The following is a 21,327-nucleotide window of genomic DNA, read 5'->3' on the forward strand; positions in this document are numbered from 1 at the left end:
CATTTCAGCATTTCCTCCCACACGTGGCTTCGAGGTGCCAAAAAAAGTTCAACTTGCAGTGTCAGAGAGGAGCTGATTCACATCCTGCAGCAAGAAGGGAAGAGGAGAAGTGGTGAGTTTTGATTTTATTCATAGAAGAGTTAATTCTGACAGATTCATCTGGAGAGAGACGCTGTCAGAAGGAGGCACATCAGGATCAAGGCTGGCATTAAATGTTCCTCAGTAAGGCAAAAGCCATCTGTACAGAGAGGAGCCTGCTGTGAGTCACTGTCAGCTGCAGAGCTGCTGTGACAGGGCACTTTGTGGTAAAGAATGGTGTGAAAAAAGATTTCACATGCCTCTGGGGTGGAGGTCAGTGGTCCAAAACTGTACCAGTGCCTAAGGAGGGAAATCTGGGAAGATATTAATAGAGGTGGTTCTCCTCTCTGGGCACAGCCTCCTTCAATTCCCAGTATAAATACTTTTAAAGTCATCTCTTTGTGTTTTTAAGCATGAATGGAAAGCACATGTTGAAATTACCTGGCAAAACTTGTGCAGATTCATGTTGAAAAGAGGGGGACAGACAATTCTTTCAGTGTTTGGTCAAATCAGGAAAACTGTTGAAGTTAAACTTACACTTTAAACTTAAAATTAATCCATGATCCATTGGGATCAGAAAGACCTGTTGGTAAAGGTTAGAACAGAAATATTCCAGGTGCTGACATGGTCAGTGAAGGTCAGGCAGTGAACTCTGCTGGGAGAGTCGTTGTTGTCCAGCTCTGAAACTGTGATCACCTCAATAAAACAATCCCCACATCATCCATGGTGTGATTTTGGGAGCTGCAGCATCTGAAGGCAGCTGCCAGCTCTGAGATGCAGAGCTGAATGTCTGGTTAATCTAGAATAGACCTAAATAATTGTCTGTGCTTTCCAAGCTTCTGGCTGCTCAATCTGCTGGTTCTGCTGGGTTGTTAAAAGGCTGAGAGCACACGTGCTCTAATTAATGTTAAAACAACTTGGAGCCTTTTCCTGGCTGGGGAATACTTGACACAATATGCTCGTGCTCTAAAGGAGTTTGTGCATTTCGTGATCATTTACTGCAGGTGCCATTCAAAACCAAGGGCTGAATTCTGCAGCAAAAAAAAGAGGGAGAAGAAGAGGGTGATGCAGTCAGGATGGAGGAGTGAGTAAATCAGTGTTAAATCAGTGTTAAAGCAGTGTTAAATCAGTGTTAAATCAGCATCAATATCAGAAATCTCGCTGCAGTGCAGTGCATTAAACTCAACACACGAGGAGAGGTCTCTGTGCCTGAATTGCTGAAGCTCTGTGAGGTGGTTCTTGGATGGAATCCAAGCGAGTGGGATCCCGTGTCTTGCACATTCTGGGCATAAAATAATCCCAGGCACGTTGGGTTGATGGAGCTGAAGGAATTTCTAGCCTGGTTTTGGATGGTGTGTGGATGCAGGAAGGGCAGGGATGGCAGTGCCCAGTGGATGGCAGCACGGGCACGGATAATAGAGAGTCAGACTAACAAAACCTGTTCCTGGAGACACTTGAGTTAAGCAATTTGTGCAGGTTTTAAGATTTATTTAAGATGGAAGGAAGTGTTCAGCTCTTTTCATGACAAAGGCTGTCGTGCTACCAGCTCTAACATTTCCATTTCTTCAATGAACCAATTCCAAGGCACAAGGAAACTCAGGGGATGCTTTGAGGGTCCAGATTCTGTGGTGTGGGTCCAGATTCTGAGGAGTGGGTCCAGATTCTGTGGAGTGGGTCCAGATTCTGTGGTGTGGGTCCAGATTCTGTGGAGTGGGTCCAGATTCTGAGGAGTGGGTCCAGATTCTGTGGTGTGGGTCCAGATTCTGTGGTGTGGGTCCAGATTCTGTGGAGTGGGTCCAGATTCTGTGGAGTGGGTCCAGATTCTGTGGTGTGAAGTGGTAATTTTGTTCTTTTTGTGTAGCTGAAGTGGAGCAGTTGGCCAGAAGAGCAGTCTCAGGACGGCTGGGGCTCAGCTGTCCATACCCTGCCAGTGAATGCACGTCTGAAAGTGAAGCAGAAAGTGCCAAGGAAACCTCGCAGCAGGTCCCTGCTGCAGCCCCACACAGCCAGGACCAGCAGAGGAGTGGCTGGCAGCCACCTGAGGCTGCTGAGACCTGGGACCTGGGCACTGAGGATAGAACTGAATCTGGGGAGAGCGACCTGGAGCCTGCACTCACGAGTTCCACAGGTGAGGCTGAGAGAGAAAACTCTCTGCTCTCTTTTTGTCTCCTTCCATTTCCAGTCAGATTTCAGCTGCTGTGATTTTTTATTTTTTTTTTACAAGAATTGTCCATTTTATCTTCCAGAGTTTTGCCCTCAGAGCAAGTCAGTCACTCCTTGATGGGCATAAATAGAGATGAGTATTAGGTGTTAATAGGTGGAGGGAAGGAGCTTGGAGCCTTCATCATCACTGACTATTGTTATCAGCATGAGAAACCCAAAGCTTTCAGACCCTTGAGTGTGCTTTCACACTTTTATTTCTTCCAGTCTCACCACACACATCTGCTTTTACTTTTTCTTTTTTTTTTCCTGGAGCAGCTTAGTAGGTAAAGCTTTTGAAAAAGTTCTGGACAAAGGAACAGGGCAAGGTTCCCCTACTTAGATTAATTAATGAGGTGAGCATTTAAATGTCATTATTCCTCCGTGTTCCTGACAGACAATTAGTGTCACTGTCTGCTCTCATTGATATTCAGCAGTGCCTCAGATCACTCACTTCACGTCTTTGTTTTGGGTTTTTTTTTTGCTTAATAATTTTGTTCCATTCTGACATCCTAGGGAGGAGCTGCCAGTCCCCAGCACCAGATGAGCAAGCAGAGTCTGGAACAGCCATTCCTGAGAGTTCACTCCTTCCTCAGCAAGCTGAGAATCTCTCTAGAGTATGTACAGAAATCCAAGGAATTTAGTGGCAGCTGCTTCTCTGTGGAAAAGTTTAGCCTGGTGTTGCATCCTGAGCTGATCTGAGTAACAATTCCCCTCCTCCTTCCCCCTTTTTATGGTTACTTTGTGTTATAAACAAAGGTAATGCAAGGAGCAGGATGTGGGTTGAAAGCCAGTGAACAAATTAAATAGAATTTCAGAATTTCAGTGGTTTTTATTGGCTGAAATATGTATTTTTTATAAATAGAGAGTGAGATATCTCAGGTGATGATGTCTTTAACAGGGACATTCAAGGGAATTACATGGTTCTCTTAACTCAGCTCCTGATGTGACTGAAGAATTCTTCACTCCTGATTATTTCCTTTCTCCTGCTCTTGAGGGAAGGTCAGAAGCAGAGGTAAAAAGAACATTTTTTTTTGGACATTGGCTACACAATGTGGTTTAATTGTGCTCTCATTTGATTTGAAGAGAGCTGTGGAAAATGGGAGATTTTTTTTTTCATTATTATTCTTTTCTTTTGAAATAGTACCTGCAAATAAGGATTTAGGTAAGAGTAAGTCAATTAATCTCCATTAATTTCTGGAAGATGCAAAACTTTTCTATTTTACTGTTAAATCAAATCTGGGCTGTTTGATGAGGAGCTCCTGGAAAGTTTTTCTCTCCACTCATTATCAGGAACATCATCCTGTGAGGGTTGTCCTGCCCTTTGCTGCTGCTCTGTCAAAAATTGAATTAATTTCTTTTTTTCCCCTTTTCAGACCTCAAATTCTGAGGGCAAATCAGAAGACGTTTATGCAGGATTTTTACAGAAATTACCTGGAGATGCAGCATCAGGAATTCAGGCTCCAGGTAAATGTCCTTTTCCTTGAAGCACTTGTGAGTCAGGGACATGGAATTGTTGCATTGAAATTTTTGCCAGCAGCTTTCCTGTCACAAGGCTGGACCTTCATTCTTCAGGCTCAATTGATCTCCTATTCCTCATTATTTTTGGGAAAGTTCAGGACACTTAGGATTTTGGTTTGGGCATTGCAGTGCCTGAAATGATTTCAGATGCAGTGTTTATGTACTTTGCTGTGTTTCAGTTAAAAAGCCAAAACAAAAACTTGTTTGAAACCTTTTTATTTTTACCCTGGGGCTAAGTTTAATCTTTTTATGCAACTTGCTGTGGTGCTGGAAACTGAATTAGAGTTGTATTTACACATTAATATTCTCATTGCTGGGAGGATCTTGGGTTTAAAAACAGTGAGAGCTGACAGAGTGCGTGTGCAGAATAATGGAAGAATCATTGTTTCCTTACTCTGCTGTCTCTTTTAGCTCAAATTTGTAAATGTTGTGATATTCCCCAGTGCTTCAGTGCCTGTCTGGCAGCTGTGCCATGTTTATGAAAATGCATCTTTAAAACACATTTGTCTCTCGATAACAACAAAGGTCGCAAGAACTCAGACAAAAAAAAATAATAAAAAAAAAATTTAATAAAGTCACAATTTCCTGTTCAATGAGTTGTTTTGTTTTCTTTTGTATTTGCAAAAGCCAATAACAGGGAACATTTGTTATTTGTATTCAGGAGGAAAAATACTATTCTGCAGCACAACACCACAGAGCAGTGGCAGTAACAAGCTGGGAGTGAATCAGCTGAGCCAAATGCCTGGAGCCAGGTAGAAAAACTCATTTTCATTGTTCCTTCAGGCATAAATTAGCTTTTAAAGTGTGCTCTCTTCATTAATTCTGCTTATATATCTAATATTCAAATAAGATGCCAGTGATGGTTTTTAATGATTATCTACATAACTCAGCTCCTTGCTAAGAGAATATGAAAAGGGCTTTTCACAGGTCTCAAGGGGTTTTGTCTTTTTGCAGAGTTTGGTGGGGTTTTTTTGCCTTAATGAGGGAGCTAAAATAAGAAAAAAAAAAAGCAGTGTACATATCACAATTCCTTTTCCACTGATAAACCACAGCCTGAAATGGAGCAAAGATAATTCAGATGAAGGCTTCAGTCATCTGCTTTAATTCTGTTGTGCTTTGGTTGTGGAGCTGGAGTGCCATGAAGATCCTGCCTTTTCCAATCCCACGGGATCAGCCCAGTGCAGGAATGTTGACTGGATCTTGCCTGGGGGTAACATCAGGTTTGGCAGACTCTGAACTCTTGGAGATTTGGCTGTCTCTGAAAAACAGGAGGGGTTTTTGTCCTGTAAATTTTGTATTTTACCAGCATGGGGAGAATTTGGCCAGAGCTCTGTGACTGTCAGGGCTGGGCTCCCTCCTCCCCAAACAGGAGCTGAGTTCCCTGGGCCAAAGGGAGGCACCAGCAGTGGAAATCATTCAGCTTTAGGATAAAAAAAGAATGGTTTTGGTTGCTCCCTTCACTCAGGGACTTTGGCAGCAGGACAGAGGGGATGTTGCTCTCTGAGCATCTGCCTAATCCTCTTTGACCTTGGGTGGGTTTGGCATAATCTGAGACAGATCAAAGGATGATGAAACAATGGAGTGGTGTGGATTCCTAGATTTTGGGTTCTTTCATTTCAGTTTTGTTCTGGAGCTGCAAATGTCGATTAAAAGTTTTAACAGATCCTTAATCTGTTTAAAATTACACTTTTTACCAGTCTCCACATTCTAAGGTTTTAAGCAAAAAGTGTTTATGAGCTGCAGTCCACCTCAGAGAGAAGGTAGTGCTTAAACTTCCTGAGAAAAAGGAAACCAAATCCTTCTATTTCCATAATTTTCTGAGGGTGAATATGACCTTTCCTCGCTCGTTTCAGTGTGGATGCAGCACGAGAAGCGACACTGTGGGAGCCACAGGAAGAATGCCAAGAAAAAGATGTGTAAGAGCCACATTTTATAGCAAAACTTCAGCAGATTGGTCATTAACTAAAGAATTTTGTGTTGGTGCAAGACAGGGAGATGAGCCAGACCAAGAGAAAACTCTCCAGAGTATTGAGAGAGTATTTTCCTGTGAAAAGTTGTGAGATTGGTGTAAAAGAGTTGTCCTTAGTTGGAAATATTTTCATATTCAGAAGTAATTAACTTGCTGTTAATCTGGGTGTTCTTCTTCCCATTAAAGTGTGAGGATTCCTCGTTCCTTCTCTCCATATGGCACAGGGGAAATAAAATCACTTTAAAGAGCAAATTGCTCGTGTGGAGCCAAATAAATTTTATTACGGAAATAGCCCTGTGATTTTCAGGGGAAAAAAAAATTAGCAGAATATGTTTGTGACTCAACTAATGAAGTTAATTTATTTTTACAGCTAATGGAGATTTGCATAAAATTACTGATGTACAGGAGGTGTCTGTTCTTTTCTTGGCCTTTGAGGACGATGTAATCCAGGGTGTATCTCCTCAAAATTTGATCAATTTGGATTTCATTTTTTTCACTTGGGGGTGTTTCAGTGCCTGTGCAGATCTTCAGCAGTCTCAGTTTATCATTCTTTTAAATGCTCCCAAGACCTACATTTAGTCTTAATTAATGGCTCATTAAATTTTGTTAACCCTTGAGGTTTTCCCTTGGCTTTGGGGAATTTTTCTGCCTTTTGGTTCACATTTGGAGTTCCTGCCATTTCTGGAAGCAGCTTCCTGAGCTGGTTTTATAGGAGGATTATTTAAAAAATCCTGGAAAGGAAGGGGAAGCAAATAATTAACCTTTTCTGCCTCTGCAACATTCCTGAGGATGGTGATTTTGGGCCTTCCAATATTCCTGTGGGAAGTTTCAAAGGGAACATCTCCCTCCATTCCAGTGAACTAGATAACACTGCACAAAATTAAAATTTCAAGACGCTGAAAATAGCAGGATCTGGTGATTCACAGGTGCAGGAAGTGGCTATTCTAACTGTCAGAACATCTCTCAATAATTCAGATCAGTGGCAGATATTCAGGATTTGTCCAGCATCCCCTGTGAGCAGAACTTCCAGAGGGGTGTGGAGTGTAAAACACCTCGGCTGAGCCACGCTCCCGCCAGTGTCAGCACCCCCCTGGGCTCAGGTAATGCAGGGAGGGGAAAAAGAGGATTCACAGGGAATGATTTCTCCTCTCTGTGCCAGCCAGACCTTTCTGCCAGGACTTTTTGATGTAAAAATCATCAAGGTGAATCATGGGTGCTCCATTGACACTGCAGAAATGTCAGGCTTGCAATGAGTAACCACAAGAAATGCTGTTCCCCTTGTTTGAAATCTCATTCTCCAACAAAGACATAGAATTAAAGGAGAATTCACAGGGACACAGCTGAAAAAGTCACTGCCTGAAAGGTCTCTGGAAGACATTGGCAGCCTTCATAAATCAGAAATTAAGTCATTCAAATTTGAACTGATACACGTGAATTTTAGCATTTTAAAGGCAATTTCATGAGCACTCAGTGTGGTTTGAGTGTTGGTAACAAGTTAAATAATACAATAAATGTTTGTTGCACTGGAGTGCTTAAGAGGGGTTGAATTAACATTTGCTTTTTCTTCATTAATTTGGTGTAACACAATGGCTGGAATTTCTCAGCTGGCAAAGTTTTGTGTGAGGTGGATCTCCTGGGTTTTCAGTTTGGTCTTTTATGGGTAACAGTTTCTCAAGAGTTTCTTGTGCAGGTGCCTGTTCCCTTTAAACTTTATTCTGCTTCTGTTGAAATGTGATAAACATAAAAAATTCCAAAAATAATTCTCCAGTTTTGCTGTCCTTTCTTTTTTTTCCCCCTGTTTTTTTTTTTTTGGGTTTTTTTTTTTTAATTCTAGGGGAAAGATTTCCATCAGCCTTTGAGAAATACAAACACTGCCGTGAATTTTCTTCAGATTCTTCCTTTTGTTGCTCTCAAGAGACCTCCTCCACAGCATTCAAGACTTTCACCACAGCCTGTGAAGGGGACAGGAGCATGGAAATTCCAGTGGTGGCTCCAAGAGTTTTCCCATTTGGACTGAAAGAGCCTGTAAGTCAGAAAATAACTTAGGCCAAGAGTTTCTTTAAATATTCTTTTAATGTTCCTTAAAAATATTTTTGACTATACTTTTCCTAAAAATAAATGCAAGCAGAGAAATGCTTGTAGGTCTTTGTGAGTATTTTGGAGTCCTGGCTCTGTTGATAAAGTGGGAAAAGTCCTGTTTGATTTCAAGGCAGTGTTGCCACTGATTATGCAAAGATTTGGGTTCCTCTCCCTTGTAAATGTTGGCCTCTCTCGGGGTGGCCCTTCCCTGCCCTCCATCCCTTCTCTGGCTGTAAGGAATTTCCATTTCCCAGCCTCTGGAATCTTGGAACACCAGAGTGAGAAAAACCTGCGAAAAGCTTGGGCTGAAGGAGCCCTTGGCTCAGGGCTTTGTCCTTTTTCTGCACATAAAATGTGCCCAATCTCATCAGTTTTGTTGTGTCAGAGCCCCTCCCTTTGGAGTGCAGAGTTTCCAAAGTCACTGCAGCGATTTCCACGGATCTTTTTGGCACTGAAGGTGCCGAGCCACAGCATTACCTCAAATTATCTTTGCAGACAGTTTGGTATAAAATATTTGCCTTTTCACCTTTGTTAATATTTCCACTGCTGGGGTTGTTGTTCAAAGCTGGAATCAGTTTGCTCAGGCAGGGCAGCAGCGAGTGCTCATTGTGCAGCTGACCTGACACAGGCAGGTCTGTGCCACCCTGCTCCTGTGCCACAACATTTGGAATTCATTACATTCATTACATTCATTTACAGGGCAAAGCTGCCCTGAGTGGCTCTGCTGATGCTGTCACTTCTTGTCCAAAACCTTATTCTAGAATTAAGTGCATATTCCCATTTTGAGGGCAGTGGGGATTTGCCTCTGGTGACCAATTCTTAATTTCGGGGGGCTCTTCTGATTAACAGATTTGTCTGGCTTTAATAATGAAGGATTCCAGCAGAGAATGGGAACTGAAGAAGTCTTGGAACTGCCCAGTCAGAAAATTCCCATCCAATTATCCATTCAGAGTGTGGAAATAAAGATTATGTAGCTGATGGTAGCTCACAGCTAAAATAAGAGTGCACAGCAACCTTAGCAAAATTTTTGACACATCAGTCTTGCTCTGTTTTCATATTCTGGATTGATTTAAAAGATTAGTTTAAAATTTAATGGTCAGCTCAGGCTTTAATTGAAGGTTCTACCTAATTTTGGATTTAGGATGTTGAAGGGGAGGATTGAAGATCAGCAATTTTTCAATTTATCTTCTTGTGTTTCATTCTGTTTGATCTCACACAGGTTGGGTTGCCACCAGTTGCTTCATCCCTGAGAAACACCAGGCAGGAACATGGTAAGTCTTTTATCCCAGCCCCAGCCAAAATAAATTGTTCAATAAACAGAGAATTGCGTTTGAAAAGAAATACAGCAGTCTATTAATTATTTTTCCTTTTTTTCCCCTTCTTCTTTTGCTCCTGGATGTCTCTTTTTAGAGGGATAAACAGCTTTGCACTCAACCATGTACTGCTGGTGCTAATTAGGTTATGGATTTTCTGTTTGCACCTGCAGACTAAGAACTCTGACCTCCAAATCAACCTCTGTTTAAAGTGTAAATATTACAGGCCTCGAATTTCTGATACAGCATTGGGAGCTGAATGCACAAGTCTGGCTTGAATTCATTTTTCCATTATGGAATTATTTAGGGAAATTTGATAAAATGTGAATGAGCCAGGCTTGTGCAGGGTGTTAAATGAAATATGTAAGCAAGATGCTATCAGAGTGTAAGCCTGTGTCACAGTTATTAAGGATTAATCACTGATAATTAACTAGAATTTTTTTTTCTCTGTCTCAGCACTCTCAGAGCCCCTCTCCATTGATGAGCTGCCTCCACCAGCCCAAGAGCTGCTGGATGAAATTGGTAAGAGGCACTTCACCCCAAACGGTGGGAGGCTTTCCAGCTGTGCTCAGTCAGGATTTCTCCCAGACCATTCACTGGCAAAATACACCAGAGCTTCCAAATTAGTTGCAGTCAATGATTAGGAAGTTGGGCATCAACAGCTTAAATAACTGGCAGTTCTTGGAGGATCTGCATTTCTCTGAGTGGTTCCTTGCTGCTGCTGACAGCACACTGAGTGCAGGTGGAGTTTAACACAGAGAGGAATTTGTGTACACTGAATTTTTCAAAGGTGTCCTGGAGCAATTCGTGTTCCTCATTAGAGGAGGCAGCTGCACCCCCCAGGTGTCTGTGCAGAGCTCAGTGATTTACATTTCTTTTTGTGTTCACACACCTCTCCAGTCAGAAGGTGTAAAAATGCTGTGTGGTTTTCACAGGGAAGGTGTTGGAGAAGAGTTTGCTTTGCTTATCCATCATTAAGCTCTTCCTAAATTAACAGCAGACATTGGGATAATTAAAATGTCCATCCTGACCTTATTTCCTCATTCACCAAAACAAGAACCTGTGGAGATCAGCATCATCAGTGATGCCATTAATGATGGCATTAATGATGCAGTTTGTGTGTCAAGATATGAAAGAATTATAAATCATGTACAAGTTTTCCTCTAGGGTTGGATAAAGTTTTATGGTACTTTAGTGTATAGTCAACCTAGATCAATATGGAAATAATGCTGTTTTTAACAGAACACTTAAAGCAGCAAGATTCCATCGCTCCAGACTCGGAAGGAATGGGATTGCAAGACTCAGGAGTACAAGTGAATGGTTTGTTGCTAACAGTCCCAATGTAGAGATTAAAAATAGAAAATTCTTTTTGCCTTGCTGCAAAATGCCTCTGAGTTCTCTCTGAACACGTCACTGTGTGTTCAGCTGGAACAATAAACTGCAGTTTTTAGCTTGGTGCCCCCACCAGTGTTTGCTGCCTTTCCCTGTGTGTTCCCTCTGAAGTCCACGGGGAGCTGCAGTGGGAGGTTTGCAGGTCTAACCATGAGAATTAATTTTCTGCTTTTATTATGCCACTGTAGCTTGTGCTGTGTTCAAACACAGGTGACAACACCCACAGGAGGAGAGGTGGTGGGCAGGTGATGTCAAATCCATTGAAGTTTCCATTCTGGGAGGGTGATTCAGTTCAGAAAGTGGCCAGTGCACCCTACCTGTTAATGTTCCTAATTCTCCAGCATGAAATACTGCCTCTGATTTCATAGAGTAAGAAAATAGCTTCCACTGGGGTAATGAATATTGTATTTCCTGCTCTGTTACAAAGACAGCAGAGTGGTGAATCTTTGTGCTGCTGCAAATGCAAATGGTGCTAAGTGGGAATCATTTTTAGATGTACAACAAGTCGTGTCAGAGGAGCAGAAAACCTAAATGTTTATAGGCTGTGCTTTTTTTTTTCCCTCCAGTGAGTCACAAAGTGAGCAGCAGTAAAAAAAAAAAAAAAAAAGCAGACAAAAAAAGGAAAAAAAAAAAAAAAAGAAAAAAGGCAGAACATGAGTTAAGTCTGTAAAAAGCTAAATAGCACAGTCACTTGAGAATGATGCTGGCACACGTTTGGTTATCCTACAGCTTTGTTAAGTCTTTTCCTGAGGGATGGAAGTTCATTGGAGCTTCTTGTTTTTAGGGGGAGAGGACTGCAGCAGGCTATTGCTGGCTGCTCAATCACTGTGGTTTTCTTGTATTTGCATAAAGCACAGCTATTTCAGACTCCCATTTCTTGTGGCAGCCTCGTGCTTCCTTTTATCACAGCCCAGCAGAAGGGGCTGAAATATTCCCCAATAGCCTAAACCTAAGTTTAACCCCATCACCATGAATTTCCAGATGAGAAAATTCACCATGGGATGCCCTTCCCAGCCCCTGGAGTCTTTCACTCTCTCCACCCTAAGCCCAACCCTCACCCTGATTTCTGTGGGGAACAGAACTTGCTGATAAGTCTTTGAGGGGGAAATCACTGGATTTTGATCAGTAGGCAAACCAAGCTGACATGTTCGGGTTTCCCTTGGATTTCTCTCCCATATCTGGGATTGGAAAAGGAAAGATTAAAGATTCATTTCCACATGCATTTTTTATTTCAGTGGGAAACAAAATGTTGAGTCCTGTGAATCTGGAAATGTGTTGGAGTGAAATATTTATCTGGGCCTCGCTGCTGGCCACTTTTGGCTGCAGATAATGGGATTTTGTTCATCTGGTAAAAAATCAGGCCAATGAGAAAAGAGTGACTGAGAAGTGGGCAACTGGAAATTTCCCAAGTGTAGCAAAGAAAACAACATTTTAATGTCTTTATTATCTTCCTTTGATACTAAAATCTTGCTGTTTATGTGAATAGCTCCTGATCAAGTTGCAATGGAAAACAGAGAGTCAGAAAAAGAATCTGAGAGAAATGAGAAGATAAATCAGAGTTTATGGACTAAGGAGTCATTTAATCGAGCAGAGGATACAGAAAGGTATGAAAAAAGATGGGAAGGCATGTTTGGCTTTGAGTTACAAAGACTTAGAATTTTAGCAAGATTCAATGCTTACAGAAAACCCTAAATATCCTTTTGACTGTTTTATTTGGAAATTTGCAGCATGAACCTTGTCACCACTACTTAGAAATCTTTTATTTAACAGGGCTCACTCCAGTCTGGATGATATTTTGGAAAGAATGCTCCATGCAGTTCCTGGAGATGAGGAGATCCAAGAACAACCTCAGGGACACACTCTTGGGTGAGCTGATAATTTATATTTGTGTTCAAGGGTTTATTTTGTGTGGTGTGTGCAGATCTGTGCAGGACTTCTCAGAAAATGGGCTGTGACTCCTTAGGGAGTGGAGTGTCAGGGAACTTGCCTGGAGACATCATTGTGAACTCTCCTACTAAATTGAGAGGGAAAAGAATGATTTGTTAATACAATTTCCTGTAGGTGGAAAGCAAATAATTCAACAGGCTTGGAAGGCAGTGCTTGGTCTTCACAGAAATCAGAGATAATTTGACAGAATGGGGGAATTTTTTGAGACAGAGAAAATGTGCATGAAGAAAACAGAGTCTTGAAAGCTCTTTATAAAGAAGAATTTTTGAAAATGGTTGTGCTTTCATGGCAGTATATTAGAGAATTTGAAGAACATGTCAGAAAACATCATTTTAAGGAAAAGATTCATATCCCAAATAACTTTTTTTCCTCTTAGAACTAAAGATCAGAGCCCACTAACTCTGAACAACTCCACAGTGAGTGCTCATAACTCGTCCCTAACTCTATCTCACTAAGGAACTTGAGACATTCTTGTGTTTGGCATCACAATTTTCTGTTTCATCCTGTTAAAAAATAAAAAAAAAAAAGAGAGGATGATACAGAAAACTCTGTCATTGAAGGGCTGCCAGCCTGCAGGATCCAGAAGATGCTGGAAGGAAGAATGGAGTAGAGGAGAGTGGAGCCTGGGCTGGAGGCAGAGCACCAGGAAGCTGTGCAGGGACTTCAGCAGGTGCTCTTTGTCTGTAGAGCTGCTGGATGCACCCAGAGTTTGAAATGTTCCAAATCTCTGGTTACTTTTGAAAATATTGATGGTGATTTTTAAATGTAGAAGCCTGGGGGTGTGACAATATCTGTCTTTAGACAGCATTAGCAGCTGTGCCCCTGGTTTCTGTCAGAGCTCCACTGCTGAGCTGGGATTGGGCTTCAGGGACTGAAACCAGGATTGGTTTCTGATCACCACGAGGGTCCTGGGCTCTGATTCCAAATGGGGCTGAATGGATCAGGCAGAGAAACCTGTAGCACTTGATCCACTTGCTGTCTCTGGGGTGTTGTTTGGCTTTCATGTTCTGAACTGAATTTCTCTGGTGTTTTAGACGAGCACCCCAAAGATCAGAAGTTCCACCCCCATCAGTGGCTGACTCCAGCTCCACCCTTCAGGTGAGACTCTCTGTGAGTTAAAGTGGAATTGTGCTGGAAATTTATGTGTGGCATGAGCTGCATTCCTGTTTTCCATGAAAAAGAAGCACTGTGAAATCCCATTCCCTTCATCTTGTTTATATGATAAAAAACAACCCTTTTCTTCCTCTTTTTTTTTTTTTTTTTTGTCCCCTGCAGGATAATTGTTTTGGATGAGAACTCTCTCCATGATTAAAACAGAGAGTGAATAAATTCTACACATCACCTGCTTGCTGCTGCTTGCACAGTGTTTAGTCTGTGAATTACAGCCCTTTTTGGCCACATAAACACCTGTAAAGCTCAGACTTCCTTTAAGTGCAGCAGCAAATTTTGAAGAAAATCTAATGCTGTGTGTTCTGATATGGTTTGTACTGCTTTGATGCCACTGTTGCATGCACAGGCAGTGTCAATGTTGCAAAAGTGAACTTGTTTTTTTACTGTCACATTCTTATGAAATTGGTTTTTATTCTGCACGTGCACATTCTCATAAGCTAAAGAATTTCTTGCTCTGTTGCATTATGCAGTTTTCACATTAAAGACAAAATGATTGTAATTCTGTGGGCTGCTGGTGCTGCTCAGGCACTGAAATGTTTCCATGCTAGAGTGTTACAGCCCATGTAGTGTCTGTTTTTCCTTGCTCATTAAATTTAACAAGGTAATTTCTTGTTTTCTCTTTACTTAGTGCTTTTGTGATCTAGTGTTGAACTGATTTGACTGATTAAAGGGATTAATTGCTGTGCAAAAAGCTAATGAGGAAAAGGCTGTGTTCTCCAGAGATTGCAAGTGCAGCAATATGTTCCCTGCCAGCATCAGACAAGAATGTGAAAAAAAATGTGGTTGTTATGAAGATACCTGATGTTTAATTCAACCACATTTTTGGTAGGACTCATAAACAACAACCAAAAAATAAAAAAAATCCCTAGATATAATTGAGTTTGGATTAGAATTTTGATGGGCACAGCAATTTCATATTTAACAAATTTTTTTGGTGATAAATACATTCAAAGTGCAGGAGTGAAGGTTGTTCTGTTCCCTGACAGACACACAGGGCTTTGAGCTGGTTTTGCACATCTGGGTGGGTCAAGTTTTGCATCTTCATTCCTGTTTTTGCAGGGAAATGCTCCAACTCTGTACCTGTTCATTTGGTTTAACAACGTTAATAAAAGTTTTCAAGGTTATTGTGTTGCCATGTGGTTCTTTCTCATGAAAAACCAACCATGAGGTTCATTTTTTGGGTTGTTTTGTTGGGTTTTTCACTTGTTTTTAACGCTGCTTCCCATCATCAGGCCATGATACAACCAGGTACTGCTAGAGCTGCTCCAGGGAGGATGCTGCAGAGCTGGGGGAGCTTTCTGAGGAAAGATCAAGAGAAAATAAAAATCTTTGATGTGTTTGTCCTGTTGTGACAGTGACAGAGCTGGAGCAGAAGCGCCTCAGGATAACAGCGAGGCCTAGAACAGGCCTCACCCCGGGCTGTGACACAATTCTGTCCAAAAAAAGGTTTAATCTTTTCTAACCCAGGCTTGTAGCAATGTGGATTCTCTGTGTGGGACTTCTGTGCTCCAGGCAGAAGGATTTTTATTCCTGACAGGAGCTGCTGGAACAAGATCCTGCTCCCCATGGCCCTGGGGCTGTGTTACCTGCAGGGATAGAGACTGCAAAAGTTAAATTGCAAATTTTTATTGTGTGATCCTCAGTGGCTTGTGCCTCATAACTGAGGGTCATTCCCTCTCAGTTTGGGCAGTGTTTTTGTTGTGTTTCAGGCTTATTCAATTAAATAAAAAGTAGCTAAAGCCCATGGGGCTGCAGCAGTTTGGTGGAACAGCACATGAGCGTTTTCACATGCACAGAATTATCAATCATATTGGGCTGCAACATGTAAAATCTCAGTTTCCTGCATTTCTTGTTCTATTTTATCTGTGGGACCAAATGGTGAACAGACAGTGAACTGTTTCCCTATCTTTTTTAATCTTACTGTGGAGAATTTTTATTTCTGTTGGTGCAGGGCCTTTCAAATAGCCCCATAGCCTGTCTGATCTCCTTATCAGGGCCAGAACATAACAGAGATTGCAGTTTCTCAGCTGCTTGTACTTTCCCAGATTTAAGTTCAGCATGGATGTAAATCATCCTGATAATATAAAGCATGGACACAAAAGCTGTAATTAACAGGAACAATTAAACAGGGACCAGTGCAAGACAGCAGAGGAGATCAGAGGGGCCCATCTAATGCTGCTTTTCCCAGAGAATGAAAGCCCAAATAATTAAATTAAAACAGTGATACTGAGCTGTTCTAATTCCTCTCTGAGCTGTGTGAGCTGAGCTGTTGTGCACAGCAGGAGAGAGGGAGGCTGACACAGGGATGGGGATGGGTGTCCTGTCCCCCCACTCCAGGTCATGGAATCATGGAACAGTTTGGGTTGGAAACTACCATAAATATGATTTAGTTCCACCCCTCTGCTACCTTCCACTAGACCAGGTTGTTCCAGCATGTTTCATTCTTTTCTGCTGGGCTGGTTTGGGGATTTTTGTTTTATTTTTGGTTTGAAGCAGAGAATCTCAGTGAAAAAAAAACCCCTCAAACCCTCAGTCTCCCAATTCTCATCATCCTCCATGGCAGTGCAAATTTCTGGGGTGCCTGACTGTGGATCACCTCATTTTGAAAGCAATTCAAGGGCTCAGGATCAAAAATCTGTAAGGCAGCTCTGAAGGCAGGCAGGCTTTTTTAGAGATGGAGGAATTGGGTGAAACCCAGTTTCAGCCACTTCATGCCTTCAATATCACCTTTAGAAGCTTTTCCTGGGCTCCTGAATGACAGAATCTGCCTCCAAAAACAGAAATGTGATTGCAGCTGGGGTAGATAAACACTGGTTTGAGATTTAAGATGAGGTGTGAAGCCTCCTGGAGGTTTTTTCTCTTTTATTTTATCCTTACAGGCTTTGGCATCTTTTGTTTGCTGCTTGTGGGCAGTGCCACCTCTGCTCTGCCTTGGGGCCCATTTCCATTTGTGTTTTCACCCTTGCTGGGAAATCAGTGGGTTCAGACCTTTTATTGCCTTAACTCTAAAAAAAAAATTAACTTTGCATCTTTGTTTTTCCTTTGGCTTTCTGTAGTGATGTTTGTGGCACTTGCCACGAAGGGTGTGCCAGCTCTGGTGGCAGGAGGCGATGTGTTTTCTGTCAAACCCTCTATCAGCCAATAAAACAGATGAACTACTCAGTATTTATTAGTGTTTATTAACACAGTTGGCTCTTAAACATTCCTGCTGGATTTTTGCCAGATTTACAGCATCTCCCTGAACTTCACAGCAGGACCAGACATTGCAGACAGGGCTTGGTCTGTCTGGGGATGGTGACAGATCATTTTCCACCTGACTCAGGGCCAAACAGAAATCTGGGATGTTGTGCACTGAGGAAAAATTACTGTTCATTTTTTATTTTGTGTTCTTGAAATGCTCCAAGGTGAGGGGCTGGGAGGGAGGGGGTTCCTTAGGAGAGTGGAGTAGTGATAATCTACAGTTTCTCCCGTGGTGGGATGGCTCCTTGCCTGCAAGAAGACACTGTCATGTCTTTTTTGTTGTTTGTTTTTTGTTGGGGACCCCTCCAACCTCTGAAAGCCCCCACCAGCTCCACCCCGAGCCCCTCTGTGCTGCTGTGGGTGGCACAGGCAGATCCTGGAGCTGGCACTGGTGCAGGAGGATGTGGCAGCTGTCACACAGGGTGGGATGGTGTCACCTTGTTCCTCAGCCCCTCTGCAGCACCCTGGGGACTGGGGGCAGCTGGAGAGGTTTTCCCCATCCCTCGGGGGTGGTAACCACAGCACAGCATTCCCAGCAGGCAGCTCTGGAACTGGGCAGGGAAGGAAGGGGTGGGTTATTTGTGGCAGCAGAAATTCGGTGTCACCTCAAGATTCAGCAGGTTGGATGCTGGTTATATTTTGGGAAAGATCTCTGTCTATTCCCAGCCCAACTCTGCAGTTTATGGACAATAAAAGTTTCATTCTGTTTGCTTTGTACCTTCAACGAGCAGCTTGTGATCCAACATTAAGTTGCCTGACCCCATAAAACCATGGAAGCAGAAAATGAGCTCTTGTTCAGTCTCGCAGGCTCCTCCCTCCCTTTCCATTTTATTCCCCAAATCCTTGCTGCTGACACAGCAACCCTGGGTGACACACAGTGACCACACTTGCAGATAGGATAGATGGTTCCTCCAGGATTTTTGGGCCTGTCAAGCTGTTCTCCAGCACCCCCAGTGAAGCTGTAGGTTTTTTTGGAGCTTTCTCTCTCACCTGTTTGTTCATGAAGACGTAGATGATGGGGTTGTAAACCGTGGCCGTCTTGGAGAAGTAGGAGGGCAGGGATGCCAGGGCTGGCTGGATGACAATGTCCTTGTTGGTGGCCACCACCAGTGCAAAGGTGGTGTAGGGCAGCCAGCAGGTGAGGAAGGCCACCACCATGGCCACCACCATGCGCGTCACCTCCCTCTCCGCCTGCTGCGTCGTGTCCGACTCCTGCTGCTGCGCCGCGGCCTGCGGGGAGTTGGGGAGAGAGGGAGGCGCCTGTCAGCAGCTTGGAACAGCACCTCCATCCCTTGGGAGCCCTGATGGCAGCGCCAGGAGGTGCCAGCTGCTTGGGCTGTCCCCAGATCCTGCCCTGAGGCTCTTCATCCCGATGGAGACGCTTTGGGAACGGCGCGGACTCACCCGAGCCGGGCGCACTTACCGCCCGCAGGGTCAGCAGCAGGTTGGTGTAGGAGAAGAGGATCAGGCTGAGGGGCATCACAAAGCAGGTGACAAACAAGGCCAGGATGTAGCTGCTGTTGTTGCTGCCACCCGTGTACCAGTTGGGCCCGCAGGAGGTCCTCAGGCCTGGAATGAAGGTTGGGGATGAGCCTAAAGCAGGTAGGGCCTGGATCAGGGCTCAAGGATGGGCTCCAAAACAGCCACACCACCCAAGCACCCCTCGCTTTTCCATCCCCAAGGGCCTGGAGATCAGCACTGGGGTTTTTGGCTGCCCAGATGCCCTCTGTGGTTTGTTGTGGAGTTGTGACAGGCCCTGACAAGGGCAGCTTTGGGCTGGGTGTGCACTGGGTGCTGCTCCAGCAGCCAGAGCAGCTCCTGCCTCTGGTGAGAACACCTGCAGAGTGTCCTGTGCTGGGGAACTTCCAAAGAACAGCCTCAAGGAGAGGAGAATTGGCTGAGCAAGCAGAAGATATTAACAGGAGCTATTAACCCCTTAAACTCCAGCACAGACACTCTCCAGCTACCCCGGGCTTGAAACCAAGACACAAGAAGACAAGAGAGCGGAGTCTGATGCACATCTCCCCTACCTTCAGGCACGTAGCTGCTCCAGCCCAGGAGCGGTGGGGTTGTCCAGAGCAGGGACCAGCCCCAGGTGAAGGCACAGCCGCTGGCAGCGTGCCGGTGCTGGAACCGAAAGTCTCTCAGGGGTCTGCAGACCACCAGGTACCTCTCCAAGGCCAGGATGGCCAGGGACCACAGCCCCACGATGCCTGGGGGGACAGCGAGGGGTTGTGCCTCAGGGACAGGTTCTGCTGCCTGTGCTGCCACCTGGTTTAGTTCAAGTAAATATTGTTTGAACAAGAAGTGGGATGTTTGTTCCTTGCAGCAGGGAGAGGTGTGATATTTGGCCGTTAAAAACTGTGATTTTGGCACTGCTTCTCTCACAGCAGGGACAAGTGTGATTTTGGCCCTTAGGAATGAGGTTGGCAATGGGTGGCTGTGACGCCTCGTGGTTACAACAGCAGAGTGTCCTCAAGCAGAGTTTTTGCTCAATTTCCTGTCCCTGGTGCACAGCCAGCCCCAGGTGTGCTGGTACAGCAGCCAGCACCCATGAAATGCATCCCAAACAAGGATTCCCCATGTCCCCAAGTGGCATTTCCCACTCTGTCCAGACCAGGACTGCCCTGGCCCAGCCACCCACCTCCCCAACCCTTCCCAGAGCTAACCAAGGGCTGAAGGACACGAGTTTCACAACCTCAAAGTGTTGACTGTAGGTGGTGAAACATCTCCAAAGCTCCTCTGCCAAACCCAAAAGCATCAGCCAGAGCCTGAGGCAGGTCTGGAATTCATCTCCTTACCTGTCAGGGACACCATGAAGCCCTCCAGCTCGCAGAGCCGTTTCCCAAACACGAAGAAGCCGCTGATGTTGTTGGAGAGGCTGACGGAGCTGCCGCAGAGCGTCACCAGCAGGTTGGCCACGGCCAGGTTCACCAGGATGTAGTTCAGGGGCGAGCGGAGCTTCTTGTGCCGGAGGGACACCGCGATGACCAGGCCATTGAGCACCGAGGCCGAGGCCACCACGAGCCCCATGAGCACGGCCACCGCCAGGTACATGGCCCGGGGGCCCTGGTGGGGCCACTGGGGGCCGTCGAAAGGCCCCGGGGTGCCGTTGTTTGGGGGCTCCTGGGTGCTGTCCATGGAGCAGCAGCACCTGGGGCAGGTGAGCTTCCCCAAAAGCAGAGCCTCTTTATAGAGCAGGAGGGGCTGACGTGCCCCAGAGCAGCTTGGCATCCAAATACCTTAAGCTTTATTTTAATCTGAAGGGTTTGTCCTCCTGCTTTTTATAATCAGCTCTTTATTCCCAAGGGGATAAAGAGTGACTTAAACAGAAATCTGATGACTGAACAGAGCATCATTTAATTGAGTAAATATTTTTTTTTAACTCATGCTTTCCAGTTGGATTTTCCTGTAAGCCCAGCCTTGGCACCTGAGATCATTCCCTGTGCTCTGGATTTGCTGGGCTGCACAGCTACTAAAAATATATATATTAAACATAAATATTCATGCAGTATTGATACTTAATTGGGCCATATAAATGTATTTTCTCTCTTCATATAGATATATATATCTATATATATATATCTCCCCATATATATATATTTATAAATACTTGTAAGTACATATATAGTATTTATGCTATATTGGGCCAAGAAGCCCCTAATGCTCTGGTTTAAAACCATTTCTTCCCAAATCCTTGCCATCCCCCAAATCCAAAAGCTGCACCACCAGCATCAACCTTTTTTTTTTTTTTTTAATTTTTATTTTTTTTTAACTTTTTTATTTTCAGTTCTCATTATAAATATTAACAAATCTGACCAAAAGTACACAGATAGGTAATATTGAAATACAAAAGTCTCTCAGGATGCAGGTAAGGATGGTTTCTGCAGCCTTCACATGGTAGCAAAACATTGGTACCAAACATTTCACGAGGCCTGGCATGACAACCACCAACTCTGCATGCAGCTGGGACGAGGGACGGAGTGTCCACTTAGAAAAGACTGGGGCACAAAGTGAAGGAACCCACACACACACATGTCCTACTCCACCTCAGGCATAAACCAGTTTCATAGGCTGGAAAAAAGGATGGATTGAAGGGAACTTTGCCAGAAAAGGGAGGCACAGCCAACCTGGTGCTCCTGGAGCTTCCCTGGAAGCTCAGACCCCAACCAGGTTTTAAAGTGCTGGACCAGGAAGGATTTTTGGGAACATCTGACTTGACAGGCTGCCAGCATTCAAATAAAATCCATGCATATCTGCAGGATGCATTACAAATATTAAGTTATTAAAAAAACCCCTATGAATGTTGTTTTTTTTATTCTTTTATCTCCCCCCAATATCAAACAAGGTGTAACAAGGTGTAACACGACTGTCACTTGGAAAAGTAAACGTAGGTTTCCAGAGATTCCACTGCTTCCC

The 21,327-nt window shown here is 43.9% G+C and overlaps 2 protein-coding genes across 2 annotated transcripts in view; one reads left to right on the plus strand and one right to left on the minus strand.

Annotated features, from left to right (window-relative positions):
• The window catches only part of TEX14 (testis expressed 14, intercellular bridge forming factor), a 29,582-nt gene extending 14,804 nt beyond the window's left edge, over positions 1-14,778 (plus strand). The window contains exons 14-31 of the mRNA XM_058854135.1: positions 9-112; positions 1,083-1,162; positions 1,940-2,206; positions 2,794-2,894; positions 3,179-3,292; positions 3,654-3,744; positions 4,460-4,550; positions 5,652-5,714; positions 6,743-6,867; positions 7,602-7,792; positions 9,066-9,117; positions 9,616-9,681; positions 10,402-10,479; positions 12,038-12,155; positions 12,322-12,417; positions 13,059-13,168; positions 13,533-13,596; positions 13,774-14,778. Of these exons, the coding sequence (XP_058710118.1) occupies positions 9-112; positions 1,083-1,162; positions 1,940-2,206; positions 2,794-2,894; positions 3,179-3,292; positions 3,654-3,744; positions 4,460-4,550; positions 5,652-5,714; positions 6,743-6,867; positions 7,602-7,792; positions 9,066-9,117; positions 9,616-9,681; positions 10,402-10,479; positions 12,038-12,155; positions 12,322-12,417; positions 13,059-13,168; positions 13,533-13,596; positions 13,774-13,810 (1,848 nt within the window). The 3' untranslated portion in view covers positions 13,811-14,778. The remainder of the gene's footprint in view (positions 1-8; positions 113-1,082; positions 1,163-1,939; positions 2,207-2,793; positions 2,895-3,178; positions 3,293-3,653; positions 3,745-4,459; positions 4,551-5,651; positions 5,715-6,742; positions 6,868-7,601; positions 7,793-9,065; positions 9,118-9,615; positions 9,682-10,401; positions 10,480-12,037; positions 12,156-12,321; positions 12,418-13,058; positions 13,169-13,532; positions 13,597-13,773) is intronic.
• Positions 14,779-17,321: 2,543 nt separating this feature from the next.
• Positions 17,322-20,049, minus strand: LOC131587165 (pinopsin). The gene is made up of 5 exons (XM_058854738.1): positions 19,710-20,049; positions 18,939-19,121; positions 18,332-18,477; positions 17,899-18,138; positions 17,322-17,459 (listed from the first exon to the last, which is right to left on the minus strand). The coding sequence occupies exons 1-5, from the start codon at positions 20,047-20,049 to the stop codon at positions 17,322-17,324; spliced, it is 1,047 nt and encodes a 348-aa protein (XP_058710721.1).
• Positions 20,050-21,327: the final 1,278 nt, after the last annotated feature.

The sequence above is a fragment of the Poecile atricapillus genome, chromosome 21 (genome assembly GCF_030490865.1).
Source record: "Poecile atricapillus isolate bPoeAtr1 chromosome 21, bPoeAtr1.hap1, whole genome shotgun sequence".
NCBI lineage: Eukaryota > Metazoa > Chordata > Aves > Passeriformes > Paridae > Poecile > Poecile atricapillus.

What these genes read in the sequence shown, in the direction of transcription:
- LOC131587165 (XM_058854738.1), bottom strand. Translation starts at nt 20,049, where the DNA reads ATGGACAGCACCCAGGAGCCCCCAAACAACGGCACCCCGGGGCCTTTC. An exon ending in CTTCATGGTGTCCCTGACAG is followed by an intron (nt 19,122 to 19,709) that starts GTAAGGAGATGA and finishes CTGTCCCCCCAG; the next exon opens with GCATCGTGGGGCTGTGGTCC. An exon ending in GAGCAGCTACGTGCCTGAAG is followed by an intron (nt 18,478 to 18,938) that starts GTAGGGGAGATG and finishes CCTTCATTCCAG; the next exon opens with GCCTGAGGACCTCCTGCGGG.